This window comes from Penicillium manginii (assembly GCF_028828005.1).
Source record: "Penicillium manginii strain IBT 31320 chromosome Unknown utg000006l:1.0-4164085.0:1.0-4166146.0, whole genome shotgun sequence".
NCBI lineage: Eukaryota > Fungi > Ascomycota > Eurotiomycetes > Eurotiales > Aspergillaceae > Penicillium > Penicillium manginii.
Window position 1 is genome coordinate 3,566,449 of NW_026643107.1, and position 19,060 is coordinate 3,585,508.

Genomic DNA, 19,060 nt, shown 5'->3' on the forward strand with positions numbered 1-19,060 from the left:
GACCTCATAACATCTTCGTGACTGGATAGGGGGAGTTTGAGGATAATGGGCGTTTGGTCTTTTTTTTCTGCATGTACAAAAAATGAAATTATACGACCATAGTAAGAAGTTTATTCGCTTTGCACTCGATTCAGTTTGCTTTTTCCCGGTTTATTTCTACTCGTACCAGGATTTGTACTTTTGGGCGGCTTACTGCATCTCATGCAATAGATTCTGCAATGGCGGATGTATACTAGTATGACCAGGTGTGTTCGGAGAGCTCTAAAATAGTGACAGGTTCAGTCATGCATGCCTAGGCAGGTATATGCCAAATAATACCTGGCAACTCCTGACCATCCCCTTCCGTTCTGATGTATCTATTAGTAGCAGCAAAGGAAATGAATTCTATAGTTTATAGACACACGATCTAAAACCGCTTCCAACCTTGATCTATAGGTAGTGAATCGCTTCTTTATTCTACTTTACCTAATTGAGAGGCCACTAGTTTCCCTGCCAGTAGTAACTATCTTACACATAAACTCAAGTTTTCCACGACCAAGTTCAAGTTGTTTCGTACCATCCTTAATATTCCTAACATCTCTCCGTCATAACCAACTCACATGATGGGAAATTTCTCATGGATTCATGCACAACCACTAGAGCCACATACGCATCTAGCTTCGCTGGAATGGATTTCTATCAAGACAGGTTAGCTCATGATGAATCTGACATGAGGGTTGTTTAATACTTACACTGCGAGACCGGAAGAAGGGTAGAAGTAGGTTTCTGTTCGTCGGCTTGCTTGCCAAATACAAGACGAAGCGACTTATTATGCGCTTGAAGATAGTTGCCCTCCGCGTCCGCGATCGAATACTCGTTTCCAGACTCTTGGTGAAGTGTAAAACGCTGGGCCTGGTCTACGTCACAAGAACCTGAGCCCTCTGAGCACTCGAGAAATTTTCCATGGTAACCACCGAGGTCTCTGGATTGAAGTAAAACGGATTAAGGGGTGGAAGAGGTGACAATGTACCAAATCTGGTTGGAATTATCATTTTGGTTGGCTGGGGCAAATACCAGAGGGCCATTCTCCGCGTATGGATCGACAGTCAATACATCGGATGCATCATTTTGAATAGTGTATTTGCCTGATGGAAATTGACTGTATGCCTGGCCACCAAGGGCAACGAGGGTAGCAAGGATGGGGGAAAACTGCATCGTGATTGGTTCAAATATTGAAATGTTTACAATGCGAGGTGATGAGTTTTTGGAAATTGGTTCGACTGTTTGCGTTGGATAGGAGAATAATCGAGGGATCGAGATAGATCATAAATTGAGATGGACAGGTCCTAAGAGGAGATTTGGCAGAAAAGATCAGTAATTTATAGAATTTCTGCACGTGGGTTTGCATTGTCGAAGACCCAAGTGATAGCTGAATGCCCATGGAACTACTGAAGCATTCTGTGGGTTTTTACGGAGTACTTCATAGGGGTACTCCGTACCTATTTGCATATGTAGGTACAGTATGTAAGTAGTTCCAGTCATGCCCTATCAGCCAAAGACTCAGGCTACATAGAGGGTCTCAAATATCAAGACGCCAACTGGAGTGTTGCTTGTTCCACCCCATAAACTAGTGAGCTGATACATGTAGATCTCAAATGTTTGAATTGATTCGGTGATCACCTGGGCAGCGACAAGCCCAGCTGAGCCATCGCAAAAAGCAAGTTGAAACAAACAACATTGTTAAATTACTCATCTAGGGAGAATACCAGTATAGCCTGCAGTCTCGTAATATTAGCATGCATGCTAGTACTGCTAGTAATATTGTTGTACGGAGTACCGTAATACTAGGATTAGTAATTGGTGGCTCAGCTGGACTGACTCACCGAAGGCGGTCAAGGGGAACTGCCGCGAGATCGGAGGGGAAAGAATTATTGAGTCAGTCACAGTCACAGTCATAGTCATAGTCATTACTTCCATCTTCCTGGTCGCATTTTGCCAGGTCTTACGCTGACTCCTGGTGCAGAAATACCAGGTACGTTCTATTCATCGCGGCTGAGAGAGCGTCTTCAATTCCTCGCGCCTTGCATCACAATCACTAGCTTCAACTTCGATTGTGGGGAGGAATCAGCATAACTCCCCGAAGATCCTCCCCTCCTCAAAAAGACCCAAACACTAAATTTCACAGAATGAATTGAGCAGGAAACTGGAATTGCACATATCGAGATCACACAGCTCCCGTCCATCATCATGACCGAACCCACCAAGATCAGTATCTTGGGTCGGGAGAGCATCGTCGCCGATTTTGGCCTGTGGCGCAACTATGTCGCCCAGGACCTAATCACCGGCCTGCCCTCCACGACTTATGTCCTCATTACTGATACCAACCTCGGATCCATCTATACTCCGAGCTTTCAAAAAACTTTCGAAATCGCCGCCGCCTCAGTCAACCCTGCCCCTCGTCTGTTGGTCTACAATGCCGCCCCCGGTGAGAGCTCAAAGTCCCGCCAGACTAAAGCCGACATTGAAGATTGGATGTTGAGCCAAAACCCACCATGTGGTCGTGACACTGTTGTTATTGCCCTGGGCGGCGGAGTCATTGGTGATTTGACAGGTTTCATTGCGGCGACCTACATGCGTGGGGTTCGCTATGTGCAAGTCCCAACCACCCTCCTCGCCATGGTGGATTCCTCAATTGGAGGCAAAACAGCCATTGATACACCATTGGGTAAGAACCTGATTGGTTCCATTTGGCAACCGTCAAGGATTTACATTGATCTCGAATTTTTGGAGACCCTCCCCGTCCGAGAGTTCATCAATGGCATGGCCGAAGTTATCAAGACCGCCGCCATCTCAAGCGAGGAAGAATTCACCGCGCTCGAAGATAATGCGGATCTGATTCTCGACGCTGTTCGTAGCGAGGCTAAGCCTGGCCAAGGCCGCTTTGATGGCATTCGCGATATCCTGAAGGCCAGAATTCTGGCATCTGCCCGCCACAAGGCTTTTGTTGTTTCCGCGGATGAGCGTGAAGGTGGCCTCCGCAACCTATTGAACTGGGGACACTCCATTGGCCACGCCATTGAAGCTATTCTTACCCCACAGATCCTCCACGGCGAGTGCGTTGCCATTGGCATGGTCAAAGAGGCCGAGCTGGCCCGACACCTGGGCATCCTGAAGGGCGTTGCTGTGGCCCGTGTTGTCAAGTGCATATCCGCCTACGGCCTTCCCACTTCTATGAAGGACTCTCGCGTGAGGAAATTGACCGCTGGCAAGCATTGCTCAGTGGATCAATTGCTCTTTAACATGGCCTTGGACAAGAAGAACGACGGGCCCAAGAAGAAGATTGTTCTCCTATCTGCGATTGGACGCACCCACGAGCCCAAGGCTAGTGTTGTTGCCAACGAAGATATTGGTGTTGTTCTGGCACCTAGCGTCGAGGTGCACCCCGGCGTCCCCAAGACTCTTAACGTGACCTGCGCACCTCCCGGATCTAAGAGTATCTCCAACCGCGCTCTTGTTCTCGCTGCGTTGGGCTCGGGCACCTGCCGTATCAAGAACCTTTTGCACTCTGATGACACTGAGGTTATGTTAAACGCTCTGGAACGACTGGGAGCAGCCACCTTTTCTTGGGAAGAGGAGGGAGAAGTTCTTGTCGTCAACGGTATGGGAGGTAATATCACGGCCAGTCCGTCCCCCTTGTACTTGGGCAACGCTGGAACTGCTTCCCGTTTCTTGACAACCGTTGCCACTCTTGCTACTCCTAGCACTGTTGACCACAGCGTCCTTACTGGTAACAACCGAATGAAGCAAAGACCCATCGGTGACCTTGTTGATGCTCTGACCGTCAACGGCGCTAGTGTCGAGTATATGGAGAGCAAGGGCAGCCTGCCCCTCAAAATTGGAGCTTCTGGTGGCTTCGCCGGAGGCAGTATCAACCTTGCTGCGAAGGTTTCTTCGCAGTATGTCTCTTCGCTGCTTATGTGTGCTCCATATGCCAAGGAGCCTGTGACTCTGAAGCTGGTCGGAGGCAAGCCCATCTCCCAACCCTACATTGACATGACCACCGCCATGATGCGCTCCTTCGGCATTGACGTGAAGAAGTCCACCACTGAGGAACACACCTACCACATTCCCCAGGGCCACTATGTCAACCCTGCCGAATATGTTGTCGAGAGTGATGCAAGCTCTGCCACTTATCCCCTGGCCATTGCAGCGATCAGCGGTACCACTTGCACCGTTCCGAACATCGGCTCCAAGTCTCTCCAGGGTGATGCCCGTTTTGCTGTTGATGTCTTGAGGCCGATGGGCTGCACCGTTGAGCAAACGGATTACTCCACCACCGTCACTGGTCCGGCTAGCGGCATTCTTCGACCGCTGCCCAATGTGGACATGGAGCCTATGACAGATGCTTTCTTAACTGCCTCTGTTCTCGCTGCTGTCGCCCGTGGTGAAAGCTCAAACCACACCACCCGTATCTACGGAATTGCCAATCAGCGTGTCAAGGAGTGCAACCGAATTAAGGCTATGAAGGATGAGCTTGCAAAGTACGGTGTTGTCTGCCGTGAACACGACGATGGTATTGAGATCGACGGAATTGAGCGATCGACCCTCCGTCAACCCGCGGGCGGCGTTTTCTGCTACGACGATCACCGTGTCGCCTTCAGCTTCAGTGTCTTGTCACTTGTCGCCCCCAAGTCTACTCTCATTCTCGAGAAGGAGTGCGTTGGAAAGACATGGCCTGGCTGGTGGGATACCATGAAGCAACTTTTCGGTGTCAACCTTGACGGCAAGGAGCTGGGTGAAGAGGAGTTGGCTACCTCCACCCAGGAGGAGAAGGTCAGTGCTTCCGTCTTCATCATTGGTATGCGTGGAGCTGGAAAGACCACTGCCGGCAACTGGGTAGCATCAAGCCTCGACCGACCTTTCATCGATCTTGATACCGAGTTAGAAACGACCGAGGGAATCACCATTCCGGAGATGATCAAGCAGCGTGGCTGGCAAGGATTCCGCGATGCGGAGCTTGCCGTGCTTCAGCGTGCTATGAAAGACCGACCCACCGGCTACGTTTTCGCCTGCGGTGGCGGTGTAGTTGAGATGCCCGAGGCCCGTAAGCTCCTCGCTGACTACCACAAGAACAAGGGTAATGTTCTCCTTATTATGCGTGATATCAAACAAGTCATGGAATTCCTCCAGATTGACAAGCTTCGCCCTGCCTATGTGGAAGATATGATGGGAGTATGGCTACGTCGCAAGCCCTGGTTCCAAGAATGCAGCAACATTCAGTACTACAGCCAACACTCCAACAATACAGAGCTTGCCTTGGCTTCAGAAGACTTCCAGCGCTTCATGCGGGTTGTCACCGGCCGCCAGGACAACCTCAGCGTTATTAAGAAGAAGAAGCACTCTTTCTTCGCCTCCCTCACTCTGCCCGACTTGCGTGAATGTGGTGATATTCTCAGCGAGGCCTGTATCGGCTCTGATGCTGTGGAATTGCGGGTTGATCTATTGAAGGATCCGGCTTCGGATAATGATATTCCCTCCGTGGATTTCGTTGCCGAGCAGATGTCTTTCCTCCGCCGCCGTGTTACCATTCCCCTCATTTTCACCATCCGTACCAAGAGCCAGGGTGGTCGCTTCCCCGATGATGCACATGAAGCTGCCGCGCAGCTCTACCGCCTGGCGTTCCGCTCAGGATGCGAATTTGTTGATCTTGAGATTGCTTTCCCCGATGAGCTTCTCCGTTCTGTTTCCGAGATGAAGGGCCACTCGAAGATCATTGCATCTCACCACGACCCTGAGGGCAAGCTGTCTTGGTCCAACATGTCTTGGATTCCATCTTACAACCGTGCTCTGGAGTATGGTGATATTATCAAGCTTGTTGGTGTCGCCAAGACTCTGGATGACAACACCGCTCTCCGGAAATTTAAGACTTGGGCCGAGGAGGCACACGAAACCCCATTGATTGCCATCAACATGGGTGACACTGGCCAGCTCAGTCGCATCTTGAACGGTTTCATGACACCCGTCTCCCACCCTTGCCTTCCTTTCAAGGCTGCTCCCGGTCAACTTTCTGCGACTGAAATTCGCAGGGGTCTGTCACTCATGGGTGAGATTAAGGCCAAGAAGTTCGCCATCTTCGGCTCGCCAGTGTCTGGTTCGCGATCCCCCGCCCTCCACAACACTCTCTTCGGCGAGACGGGTCTTCCCCACAGCTACAGTCGCCTCGAGACCACCAATGTTGAAGACGTCAAAGAATTTATCCACGCACCTGACTTCGGTGGTGCCTCTGTGACCATTCCTTTGAAGCTAGATATCATGCCCCTCCTGGACGAGGTTGCACAGGAGGCTGAGATTATCGGCGCCGTCAACACTATTGTCCCTGTCGCTAACGGCAATGCGGCTCCTCGACTAGTTGGCTACAACACTGACTGGCAAGGAATGGTTCAGTCCCTGCGTAACGATGGTATCTACGGCTCGGACGGTACCCAGAGCGCCGTGGTCGTCGGTGGCGGTGGTACCGCTCGTGCTGCCATCTTCGCCCTGCACCACATGGGCTTCTCCCCTATTTACGTTGTCGGCCGCACTGCCAGCAAGCTCGAGGGAATGGTTTCGACCTTCCCCACCAGCTACAACATCCGCGTTGTCGACAACTACAGCCAACTTGACACTGTGCCCCAAGTTGCCATCGGTACTATCCCTGCTGATAAGCCCATCGACCCAACTATGCGTGAAACTCTATCCAAGATGTTTGAGCATGCCCAGCAGGTCGACGCTAAGTCCGCCGAGGGCCAGTCGCCCCGTGTTCTTCTCGAGATGGCTTACAAGCCTTCAGTAACTGCGCTTATGGAGCTCGCTTCCGAATCGGGCTGGAAGACTATCCCTGGACTCGAGGTTCTTACTGGCCAGGGTGTTAACCAGGTATGTATTCGATAATGGCTCTTTGATCAAACAGATTGCTAACTCCTCGCAGTTCATTCACTGGACTGGAATCACCCCTCTGTACCACGTCGCCAGAGTAAGTCTTCATGCTTGGAACCCTTCCTTCTTTTGATTTGACACTTGCACCTGGTTGTTCTAGTACTAACCTCGTCTCAAGGCTGCTGTTATGGGCGATGGCTCTGCCTAAAACGTACGATTCCCTTTCGGTATCAATGCAATTCCAGATTCTACAAACGGTTCTCTCTCACAAAGGATTTGAAAAAAGTTGCTCGTCTCGGTTCACCCCGTACTTCATGTTTCAGATGATATGCAGATTTACTTTATATATGGTTTCAATAAATAGCATTGGTTTTTTTCTTCACCTAATTTGGCAATTGGTTCCAACTTGGGTGTACTAGAATCTTTAGCATGATCCTTCTCTTCGCTTTCAACGGTTATAGTACAGCCCAGGAGTCCAGGACTTGCAATATGTTTGGATAATAAGAAGCCGCCATCGATACAACCATTTTGGGAAGTATTGACTCTCTGTAAGCAATCAAACGGTAATTGTACATATCTCGAAGGAATAAATTTCGAAGTGCCTTTTTTTCTACTGTGGACTGGCCGGAGGGGTAACCTGTGGGCGTTTGGAGATGGTCAACCATACATCTCGCCAATAGCCAACGCCTCCCTTCACGACAAATTGAGCAGTCGGTTTATCCTTCACGGACTCGGGCTTAAACTGGCGGAAGAACTAGTAGAAACGAAATTAGTTAGAAGTGGAACTTGAATCCACGGCCCAAATACGGCGATTTGAGAGAAAGATCTTACCTGGAGGGGACCCTTGAATAGCTCCATCATTGCAATATCACGGCCCAGACACACACGGGAACCATATCCAAAGGCGAAGTTATACTTGTTGTACAATTTAGCTTTCTCCACATCCAACCAGCGCTCAGGACGGAACTCCTCCACATCCTCGCCATACAAAACCGGGTCACGGTGTACCAGATAGGGATTGCAGGTGATCTCGGTACCAGCCGGAGCAAACTTGCCATACAGCTCCAGACCAGGCTCGGGAACGTAACGGGGGAAGATGTTCGGTGCGGAAGGGCAAAGACGCATGGTTTCCTTGACACAGCCCACGAAGAATGGTAAGTGCTCAATTACTTCGTCATACTGGGGCATATCGGAGATCAGACCCTTGCGTGTGGCATTGTCAATCTCTTCCATCATGCGGTCATAAGATTCCGGGTTGGATAGGAGGAACTGGATCAAGGCTTGGAAAGCGGTCCCAGTGGTATCAGCTCCGGCAAGTAGAACCAGAAGAACCTCCGCGCGAATATACTCCAAATCGAGAGGCTTGCCCTCGTCAGTGCGGGCTTCGATGAGCTTTTGGAGAAGGTCGACACGGTTTACTGGCTTGCCGCTGTTGATGTCTTCGATGCGCTCTTTGATGAGACGGTCACGGAAGCGCATCAGAACACCGATGCCCGAGTTATCTTGCGGTGTGGCGACGAGATATTTGCCCATGAAAGTTGTCTTCATCCAGGATGTAAAAGGGTGCAGGCGGGCAAGGAAACCGAAAGCAGGAAGACCATCGTGGAAACCTTGGATGAGGCCACCGACGTCTTCACCCTTCTCAATGAATCCAAAGGGAGCACCAAATCCGATTTCGCTGATGATGTCGTAGGCCATATAGCTATTTGTTTAAATAATTAGTCCGATTTCATTGAAAAGGCTCTTCACCAGACTTACACTGCCCACCAGGCGAAGTCAAAAGCCTCGCCAGACTTGACAAAAGTACCATTGAGCTTGTCAATCCATTCGCGGATGCGAGCGTCGATCATTGGTTCCATGCTTTTAATGTTGGTGAAGCTGTACTACATTCCCTGTCAGCACTCGTCGTGTAAACCCTTTCTTTTTCTTATATTGAACTTACAGGTCCCGCAACGTGCTTTCGGAACACTGCGTGAGTCTTGTGGGACCTCATATTGAACAGACTTTCATTCTCGCCAAAGCTGCCTGTGATATAGTGTCCAGTTTTGTCCACATTGCGTTGGTAGACTTCGGGAAGCTTGGAGTGATCGCTGACCAGCAGCAATGTGGGAGTGATGCGAACGACGGGTCCTATTAAACAGCAATCAGTTACTTATTTTTCTATATCTCAAGTCTCCTCCACGCAGGACAAGATTAGGTACCATATGTCTTAGAAAGTTCATGAAATGTAAGATATTCCGTCTCGGCCAAGTTCTGCTTCGCAATCCAAAGACGAGTCACGGATGCCCAGAAGGGACCTGGGAATTTAGATAGCGGGTGAAAGAATCGGTAGTACACAATTTGGTAGACGAATTTCAAAATGACATAGAGAAAAGGAGCGAGCAAAATGTTGGTGACTGTCACCAGTGACAGCACACTCTCTGTGAAACCCATGATGATGGCTGAAAGATTCAAATGCACCGCATCTGAAGATTAGAAACTTTCAACCACAAGAGGGGCAGAAACGAGTCTCAAAATAACCGCGGAGACTTCCCCCCGCCATCCCTATTGAACGCCATTCGAATGATAAAGGAGACGAAGCCATTGGCTGAGTGGGCATTGCCGAGCCACAACGGACAACCCACTCGCGGGAGTCCAAGTGCTTCTAGTTCGGGTATGTCTAGGCCTCACTGGGTCTAACGGCCAACTAGATCATCAAAGCAAGCTTCTTCGTTCTCTAAAAATGTCCACTATGTCACTTAGTTCGACTGCTATGCTCTTTGGAGCCATTTTGTGGTGGAGATGTAATTCCACGAACCCTGTTGGCAGCTGGGGACCTGAATAGCTCGTGTGGATATCTGGGCATGGCTTTCTTGGAAACCGTAGCTATGTCATGTAGGTACGACGCGAGATTCGTGTCTCGACGGGTCTTTGCTGAAAGAGCAATGATTTTCCCGGCAGAAGGGTCCGAGCTGTCACTCACTCTTGATTCAAGGATCCATGAAAAGGGGGGAGGATCCGGCGCAATCTCCTGGAACGTTTGATGCCGTTTTAGCAACAAGAAGGATCGTCATTATTCTGGGTCTCAATTGCCTAGAATGAAGAGACACACGACAGGGGGGGTTTTCGGTATTTAGGACCCATTGTTTCGCTTCATTTGTACAAGGCTCGGTGGAGAGCAGGTACAAGTGTCAGGCTAGGGCAATGGTGGATCCTGTAGCCCCTCAGACTCCACTCTCCGAAGGAGATGTTCTCTTGTCGCCTATTTGCGTGTCTGTCTGCAGGATTTAGGAACATAATGTGATGAATCCACCTGTCTTCCCACGTTGCAATCTTGACGAACGTGTTCATTTTCTTAAATTCTCTAATGAAACTATGCGGAGAAAGACAGAGAAAACGTTCTAATAACTGCTATGAGGATACTTGGGCTTACTCCGTAAATCGATACTCAGATGATCTATGTATAAATCGATTCTCACAAGCCATAATGGAGCCTCGGAGTTGGTCTATGCACCGTGGGCGTACTCTCGGACCTGGTGCTCTTGGATAGGAACCCGGTTAACCGGAATCATCGTGCCTCCTCGATGGACATCGGATATACTTCTCCACTACGGAGTAGTACATGATGCCGTTGCCACCCACGTTCCCATTCAACTTCCTCGTTGGGAATTCCATTACAAGGGGAGATGGTCCCTGCTGTGGTGAGCACCACTCGGTGGTGGCCTCCACATCCAGTGTCCCCATCTCCCTCCGGATGTGATCCCCTTTCCCGGCAGGTATCTATATCCACCTCCTCAATTGCCAAGGCCGTTGGAATGATTTATGCCTTGATTCGTCCACAAGCGTGTGTCCTTTTTATAGCGAATGAAGATCAAAAACGGTGGTCGATCGGGCGAGCTGCGTGCCGGATCGCTGAGGTTTCCTTTCTTTTGAAAAATTTTTGTTCTGAGGAATAAATGGAGCGTGAGAACCAAATTGCAATGCTGAAAACGCTTCGATATGGGCTGTACTCCGTACGGAGTATGGAGTTAGTTGGCTGGAACTGCTGGTGTCTGGAGGTGTCTCATCTCGCTACTCCGCTGCCCATCACGCTAGACTGTAGCTGCATGCACGAGGGCATGCCTCTCCCGTTTTGCCCCTTGAAATTGTTCGTACTTTCGACAATAGACTTGTTGCTCGGAAGAGTGTGATCACATGAACACTTAATTGTGACTTGAAAGTGCCTAGTTTACTCCGTATTTTCCCCTGATTTCCTCGACCGGAAAGCTCGTTTCTCGCCCAATCTCGCTTAGAACTGACGCGGTTGAATGGCGATGACCTTCGGAAGGACCCACCAGTGGATATAGTGGGTCCGAGGAGGACGGCTCGGGGGGATGAGTGTTGCAGATCGCATTTGTTTTTAGGATGGCGTCTTGGGTGGGTCTTCTTGGGGATCTTTACTGATTTTTACGCCTTTTGGTGGGCACATCACGGCGCCCATTCGTAGAGATCCTGGGACCGTCTGAAACGCCGGCTGCGATGATCGTATGCCCCTTCACGATATCCTGGTCGACCATGCAAGAATAAACCTTGAGGGCCACTTTTACGAGACACAAAGCGCATTAAACTTGCCGCAACGCCTGTCAAACAAAAGTTTAAGACCGCGTTGATAATGCCTTGATCCGCGAATTAGGATCACCGCCGAAGTAAAACAAACCCAGAGAAAGAAAATCGGAGCACAAAACATATGTACCAAAAGAAGTGGAAATTCCACATTCGCCAGTCGATCGATATCTTCCTATTCGGCGGGATCTGCCGATGCCCCACGCTTGACCCGATTTCCGATTTCTACTGGACGTGCTCATTGTACATAGTACTACATATGTATGAACATAGGCTAGACATGTGTACTTTTGAATTTCCCTCTTTTCCTTTCACCGCAGGATACCGGTTAGTCGGCTGGGGATATTAGAATTGTACTGTATGGAATACTTGATATGCTAGTAGTATTCGGGGCTTGATAACAAATTTGATTTTGGAGGACCTTGACGCCAGGCAATCCAGAATTTTCGATCGGCAGTATACGAGACTCGATTTCCCACTGACCCACGCATTTCTTCTTCCTTGCTTATTCCCGATGTTCGCTCCCCGTATCCTCCGATCTAGCTTCAGGGCCTTCCCGTTTGATGTTTGAGTCCACGTCAGAACGAGAACGAGAGCACCTACTCCGTACTCCGTACTCTGTATGTGGTTCGAATCTACGTAGTGGGACCCATAAATATTCCCTGCGGCTGCGTTGCTCGACATGGGGACATCGGCCACATCTCCGCATCTGGCTGGCAAATCAAATCGCTCTAAGGCTTGACGAGTCTTCTGAAGTCTCGGCTCAATACCCAAAAATCATAGACTTAGACTCTAGGAAGTAAAGCGGACATTAGCCTTGTTGATCAGTAGTCCGAACCAAGAAAAGCCCGCAGCAGTGCCTCCGTACAGTCTGGTTGTAGTTCTCTCTTGGGTAAGATCTTTCCAATCCCCACAGGCTTGGCCACTTTGTGGCGGCAACGTTATTGGAATCGGTGGATCTAGAAGTTACCAGGAACCAGTGTCATACTGCCGCTAGCATACTTACGGAGCACAGCGGACAGTTATCTTCTTTTTTTTTCCTTTTCTTTTTTCAGGGTTAGATCCTGGCACGCATGTGCCGCCCTGAATGAAGACAAAGGTACATTTCTGGTGGCGTTTTTCTCCATTGTACCTCTCATTCTTATTTCTTATTTTGTTCTTTTCGTCTTCTTCTGTGTCGTTGGCTATCTTTCCTATCCTGGTGACATACTGGTAAAAGATTTGGTCAAAGTATACGCATAATTAACCACCTCCAACTTGGACGGCCATCGATGATTTGACTCGCCGATTTCTTGTTTGCATTCACTCTTTTCACCCTTTTATTTACTCCTTATGGCCATCACAAGTGATCATGGCTCTCAAGGGCCTGTTGTTGTCGGAATTTGTCTTGCATTTGCCGTCTTAACATTCATTGTCTTGAGTCTGCGCTTGTTCGCCCGTGTCTACGTTCTAGGTAAAATGGGGGCCGATGACTGTGAGTTATCCCGTCCTGGATTATTGAGAATTTTCTAACAACAATTCAGATCTCATTATCGGAGCTTGTGTAAGATTGAGCCAATTTGCTTGGTGGAACTATAAACTGACAACAACAGCTATTATCATGGGCATTCATCGCCGTCACCATCGTTGGTGAGTGATATCAACTATGACCTGCCTTTCTCTATCTTCAAGAGCTAACCCATCTTAGCGGTTGAAAATGGACTCGGCCAGCATGCGAAATATGTTGATCCGAACAAAATGGTTACCTATGGATTTGTATGTACACAGCTGTCTTTTAATTGATCGGGTAAATTGCTTTGCTAATCCCAGCTCTGTGTACTAGGCAGTTTGGCTGAGCTCAATGTTCTATCTCGCAACTCTTGGATTCATCAAAACATCCGTCTTATGGTTCTACACTCGCCTGGGCGATCGTACCCTCACCCGAGTTTCATGGGTCATGGTTGGCGTTATTGCGGCCCAGGCAGGCTCTTTCGTTCTCGTCGCCGCTTTTCAATGCCAAACAATCAGCAAAGCCTGGACCGGTACCGGACCTGGAAAATGTGTTAACATTAACGTGTTTTATCTGGCCAATGCCGCGCTAAACATCTTTACCGATCTCTTGACCTACACCCTTCCCATCCGCGTCATCTTCAAGCTTCAGATGCCCCGCAAGCAGAAAATTGCGCTGGCTCTGATTCTCTGTCTGGGTCTTTTGTAAGTGCACCAAAGACTACCTCCTCGTTCGAATCCGCTCTAATACAGTCTTACTACAGTGCTTGTGTTTCCTCCATCATCCGAATTACCTACATTCCCACCATGCTCACATCCGCCGATGCTACCTACGCTATCAGTGGAGCTATGTACTGGTCGGTCATCGAAACAAATGTCGGTATCTTCGCCGCCTCGATTCCATCTTTTAAAGCTATTGCTTCTCGCTTCCTGCCCCGCTTCATCGGCGAATACAGCAGTGGCAGAAAATATGGCCCTTGGTCTGGCAATACCGACGCTCGCAAATACGGCTCGGGGTTCACCAGAGTCACCGATCCAAACCAGATCACAATGGGCACGATGAATGGCAAAGAAGATGCTGGAATGGGTACCCAAATTGGTGCTACCGTGAATGACAATTCGAGCGAAGACAGGATAATCATTCCCGATGGGAAGATCTTCACTCAGACAGAGATTGAGACAACCGTTGAGACAAACGGCATCTTCGATACACCGAGCGAGCGGGCTCGCCGGTCAAAGCGGGGATTCTAATTAAAAACTAAAGCTTTCCTTTTTCCCCTCTCTTCTTGGGTGATTTCTTCTTATTTTATTGGAAAGGGACATGGGATAAATTCTCATATATACGGATTATTATCGGCGGTACATATTGGCTGTACGAATACCCTTTATAGCGACAATCTCCATTAATTGCGAACTACCTAGACATGTTTTCTTAAAACAGAGCAGGAGAAGTATTTTTGCAGAGTGTAGGTGATACTACTGTAAAGCTGTCTTAAACGGTCCCAAGGCGTTCGTGAATTCTGCTGCTCTAGAACGACCATACTATCAGGACCTTTTTAGGGGGGGGGGGCTAATCACACTGTCAACATGGGATTTCCATGGAAATCTTGACCAACTGGGCCCAAATGCAGCCTCAGATCCATCATTAACGAAGCCCAAATCTGATGGTTGATTTTGAGCCGCGTGAACTGCCAGTCGCGGCTTCCTTTTGTCCTAAATATCAACAAAAAATATCCCTGTTTCTTCTTCTCTTTTCCATCCTCTCTTCATTTCCCACCTCTTGAGTTGTCATCTTACTCACTATATCTTAAGTCCTCTTTGTTTGTACTACATCAAATACAAAGGCCTATACCGAGACCTCCTGATCCTTCTGATTTATCAGACAGACTCTGAGGTCGGAGCATCGCACGATGGAAATTTGTGCTTGCAGACGAAGAGGCTCGTACACAAATGATAATCAACTCTAGCAAATTTTTCAACATGAGTGAGAAGTTCCCCGGTAGAAGATTCATTGCATGGGGAGTGAGTCAATACCGTGGGCTAAATTATTTGAATTTCTTGATAATCTACCCTAGGACATTGATTGAGGTTTCTTCGCGAAAGTCGACCTGCCCGACGATTTCTCTATTTCAGGTTCATCATCACATATCTCTCCAGGACTTCTATGAGAGAAGTGGAAACAACTCTTTCGCCAACAAAGTTGATCAAGTACAAAACTTCTGGCCCACTCCGAGCCCAAACTTTCGGAAATCCATGTTAATCGTCCTAGCAAAGAACGTCACCAGCAGCGATCTTTCATCAGGTATGATAGAAACGACAACACTTGAGGACAATAATAATCGATCTCCGGTCGTAGATGGGTTTGATGCCTGATGACGGGGATTTGCGTGCTCGTCTCCTAGATGAAATTTATCGACTGCCATCGACAGCGCATCCAGGCGATGATGAGCTTCAAGCTGCTCATTTTATCCGAACCCGCTACTATTGGCCCGGGTGGACACATATATCCACTGATGTGAGGACAAATGCCACGTCTGCAAGCGAACTGAATACCGTCAAGACAAGACACCAGGACTGTTGCAACCACTTCCCAGTCCCGAGAGGCCCTTCCTGATTATTTCGATGAACTTTTGCTCATTTCCAAAGGATAAACACGACTTCGACGAGGTTATGGTGGTTTTTGACCGACTTACCAAGTTACCGCTCAAGACATCGATGATACATACAAAGCGATGTTCGCCACTATGAAAGCTGAGCGTGAACAGGCTACATATGAAAGATCTGGCAGTTACCCTGTGTCTAAGAGTGATGAATATGGCAAGACAGTTTACGAGAATTGAATGGATATACTGTGATTTAACTTTCCTGGTGGGGGATAATGCCGCTACCACACTAAATACAATAACACATCACTCTCATTTTCAATCAGCATGATGGCATCTCCCCTCCGCTTATCGCCCGCCGCTCAACTTATGCAGTGAGGCGCTCCGTATACTGATGCTTGAACGAACGCAGTCATTTCTCCCCTTCGTACAAGATCGAACATTCGGCATCTAGAGGACCAAATATCCCACTCCCACTCAGAACCGCTGCGCTGACAAACCCCCGGAGGCTGGGGTGCTCGACATATGAACGATCAAGCCCCATTCACGCTTTGGAATGAGGAAACACGCAAGTGTCGTGAACCTTCCTCAGAGGAGGCGTCCTGGATCCGCAACATGTTTGGTGATGGGGATCTGGTGATAGGTGGGTGGCTTTTGTGTATTACGACGGCCTATCTCCCCAACCCGATTTCGTTGATTATAGGAAGCATGCCGGCTATCTTTTCACTCCCTGGAAAGGAATTTCACCACTTGATACCCGCATCGGGCTACTTAAACCCGGGTCGCGGAGCCATGTCCTACTGTCTGGTGGCCACGGATGACATATCCAACAAGGAGTCAGACGGGGACGGTCTTAGAGGCAATCTCGGGACTTGCAAACGTTGTCGCTGTCAATTCTTTTCCGACTTGAACCATATTTGAGCCTGATACTTTAGACCAGCGAAGGTACAAGCATCCAGATATAGATCGCATTGTCGCCCTTCACCTTTCTTGTTTTGTTGGTTTCTTTAACATCCATCCACGACCATTTTGTGCATCCTCATCTCATCGTCTCATCGGAATTCAGAACGGGGGCGATCTGGATAGATAAGAGAAAATGAATATGTGGTACCTCCAATATTTCCAGCAACATGGACTCGCACGAGGCAATATCCAGTTTAGAGAAAACTATGGACAGTCTTGATTCTGTGAAAGGAAGTGAAAAAAACACTTGCTACCCCTACTTTTGTTTCCCTCTTTCCGACTCACAACATCTACCGAGTCACGTGTCGTTTCCCTTTTTTCTGCGTTGGCATATGCAGATAGAGGGATTCTCCCCCTCCGAACTATTCCAAATTGATTGCGTTTTGGATGGCGGCGTGGCGTGCCCATCGCCGAAAAGCCGGCCGATGAATGTCATATCAGCCCGGATGACAATGATGGGTGCGGGGCTTGCATTAGGTTACACCCGCCAACGAAGGATTCGCATCAATTTCAATTAGGCCGGATTACGGCCGAGATATTGTGCATCTAGCCCTGATCGATCTTGGACTTGCAGGGATCGAGAGGCGTATCTTGACCCGAGATCATCCGTTCATCCGGGTTAGTGGGACGCCTCGGTCTTAATTCATCTGGGACCGGCGGATTTTCGAAAAACAATTATATTGCTTACGCTCAAATCAACATTGCTCATGGGGGAGGTCCAATCAGGTTGTGTATTTAGGACTATTGGCCTCAGGCACCAAGCCATATGCCAATTAATAGATTCTGCGCGGCGAAATCACTACATGTAGTCATTATAGTCCCGGTAATTGCTCGAGGAGATGAGTATACAGTTCGTGTTGCGTATATCGACAGATCGGTGGAAACCGGAAGATCATACGATCTATACAGCCACAGCCGTCCTTTCAGGCTACAGTGTGGGGTGAATAAGTGGGGATCTGCAAGATCTACCTGCGTTAGCGCCTAGTAGGTGATATTGTTGAAACTACCATTGATTTCGAACCTAAGGGGCGCGTCCATGTGCTTACACTGTGCATAATTACGTGCATTAACGTGTTTGAGTTAAATGAGAGACATACGAGTAAATCTAGAACATAGTCTTGGGGGTTCGTTTATCGTTTCGTCTCCTTTTTAATTTTCAGAGAAGCTTGATAGCTCTTCAAAACAAAACAGAGATATCAAGAAGTGGCCATAGTTCGCTTTAGACGTATCTCTAGCCCTTTAGAACCCTGTGGTAGACCAGCTCCATCATCATTGCCGTCGAAATATAGCCGCCATGTTTCACCGTCATTGATATCAGCCGAATCGCCATTAGCCGATGCGCCATTTACCAAAACTTGCGCCTCATCTTTCGGAAGCCGGACCGCCAACCAACCCTCCCAGCCCTCCATAGTCAAGTATTGCTCATCTTCAGTCCAGTCAAATGGCCCACATACGTGGCCTTCCGAGTCAGGACGACCGCCCCAACGCATCTCGTGCGTCTTGTCATCTCGAAATACCCACCGCAGAGTGGGCGTTTTTCTCGCCACTGACGGTCACTAAACCGGAAGTGTTGTTGGGGGGAAAGTCGGGATGTGTAAAGTAGCTGCCGTTAAAGGGTACCATAGAAGCGCTGGGATGCTTGGTGATGTAGAGCTGTAAGAGACCAACTCCGGTGTTAGTGGATTGTGGGTTCCCCGGGATTATCACGTTTGACAGAACTTACCCTCCCGTCTAGGCCCACCTGGACCTGGGCATTGTGAACCTGTTGACGTATTTTTGGTGTCCCTTGTGTAATAGCAACCGTGGCCACTAAATGGCCTCGTTGCTTTCGTGACTCGTTGCGCCGAGCTTCCTCCTGTTCCCGGCTTCCCTGGGTTGCCTCGTTCAAACCTATCATGGTTGGCAGCATTGCTGCCATCATCACAATTCCGAGGACCATTCTTCTTTTTCGATTGGTGCAGTCGTGCAAGGGATGTGCCCTGGCTTTGGAGAATATTTGGATTGTTTTTGTGGGGTGGTGAGCATTTGGGGTTGGGAGAAAAATGCAAGTATTTACGGCTGCAGAATGCAGTTTTACAGGTGCATTTCGGGTGGAGACAATTCAATTGCTTCACACAGAATCATTCAAGCCCACTTATGGCTGAATCGTATGATTCTTGCTGCAAATAGACCAGGTGGGCCTTTGGTGAACCAGCTCGACAATGGAAGGATCCGAATAGCTGCATATTGCATGGTCTAAGGACGGCCCAGCGCCGTATAGAAAAGGCTGCATCAGGTCGAGCAAAAACATCTTTTCTTTCACTCACCTGGCATCTCCTCTTCAATTAACTAAATCATTCATCATACGGTTTTGAACACCTCACACATCTCTCCATTCACTTAAATATCGAAGACCTCTCCGCAATCTACAGCAATGTCTGACCCTGTTTCCAGGTATTTAGATCTCATCTCCCCCTTCTCTTCCTCATGTTCAGAAGCAAGTCGGAAAAGGCCAAGCAGAAGCAGAAGCAGAAGCAGAAGCAGTCGCCATC

General features: G+C 48.7%; 5 protein-coding genes across 5 annotated transcripts; 2 read left to right on the forward strand and 3 right to left on the reverse strand.

Moving 5' to 3' along the window:
- Positions 1-981: 981 nt before the first annotated feature.
- N7533_009706 (uncharacterized protein) lies at positions 982-1,194 on the reverse strand (the record flags this gene model as incomplete). The annotated part of the gene is made up of 1 exon (XM_057106356.1): positions 982-1,194. One exon carries the CDS (start codon positions 1,192-1,194, stop codon positions 982-984), a length of 213 nt encoding a protein of 70 aa, XP_056957805.1.
- Positions 1,195-2,226: 1,032 nt separating this feature from the next.
- N7533_009707 (pentafunctional protein ARO1) lies at positions 2,227-7,102 on the forward strand (the record flags this gene model as incomplete). Its single annotated transcript, XM_057106357.1, has 3 exons — positions 2,227-6,894; positions 6,947-6,991; positions 7,073-7,102. 3 exons carry the CDS (start codon positions 2,227-2,229, stop codon positions 7,100-7,102), a joined length of 4,743 nt encoding a protein of 1,580 aa, XP_056957806.1.
- Positions 7,103-7,504: 402 nt separating this feature from the next.
- N7533_009708 (cytochrome P450) lies at positions 7,505-9,327 on the reverse strand (the record flags this gene model as incomplete). The annotated part of the gene is made up of 5 exons (XM_057106358.1): positions 7,505-7,648; positions 7,726-8,596; positions 8,653-8,777; positions 8,837-9,024; positions 9,096-9,327. 5 exons carry the CDS (start codon positions 9,325-9,327, stop codon positions 7,505-7,507), a joined length of 1,560 nt encoding a protein of 519 aa, XP_056957807.1.
- Positions 9,328-12,807: 3,480 nt separating this feature from the next.
- Positions 12,808-14,214, forward strand: N7533_009709 (putative integral membrane protein Pth11-like; the record flags this gene model as incomplete). Its single annotated transcript, XM_057106359.1, has 6 exons — positions 12,808-12,949; positions 12,999-13,018; positions 13,068-13,104; positions 13,163-13,230; positions 13,298-13,668; positions 13,728-14,214. 6 exons carry the CDS (start codon positions 12,808-12,810, stop codon positions 14,212-14,214), a joined length of 1,125 nt encoding a protein of 374 aa, XP_056957808.1.
- A 3,511-nt stretch (positions 14,215-17,725) lies between these two features.
- On the reverse strand, positions 17,726-18,468 carry N7533_009710 (uncharacterized protein; the record flags this gene model as incomplete). Its single annotated transcript, XM_057106360.1, has 3 exons — positions 17,726-17,955; positions 18,047-18,182; positions 18,253-18,468. The coding sequence occupies 3 exons, from the start codon at positions 18,466-18,468 to the stop codon at positions 17,726-17,728; spliced, it is 582 nt and encodes a 193-aa protein (XP_056957809.1).
- Positions 18,469-19,060: the final 592 nt, after the last annotated feature.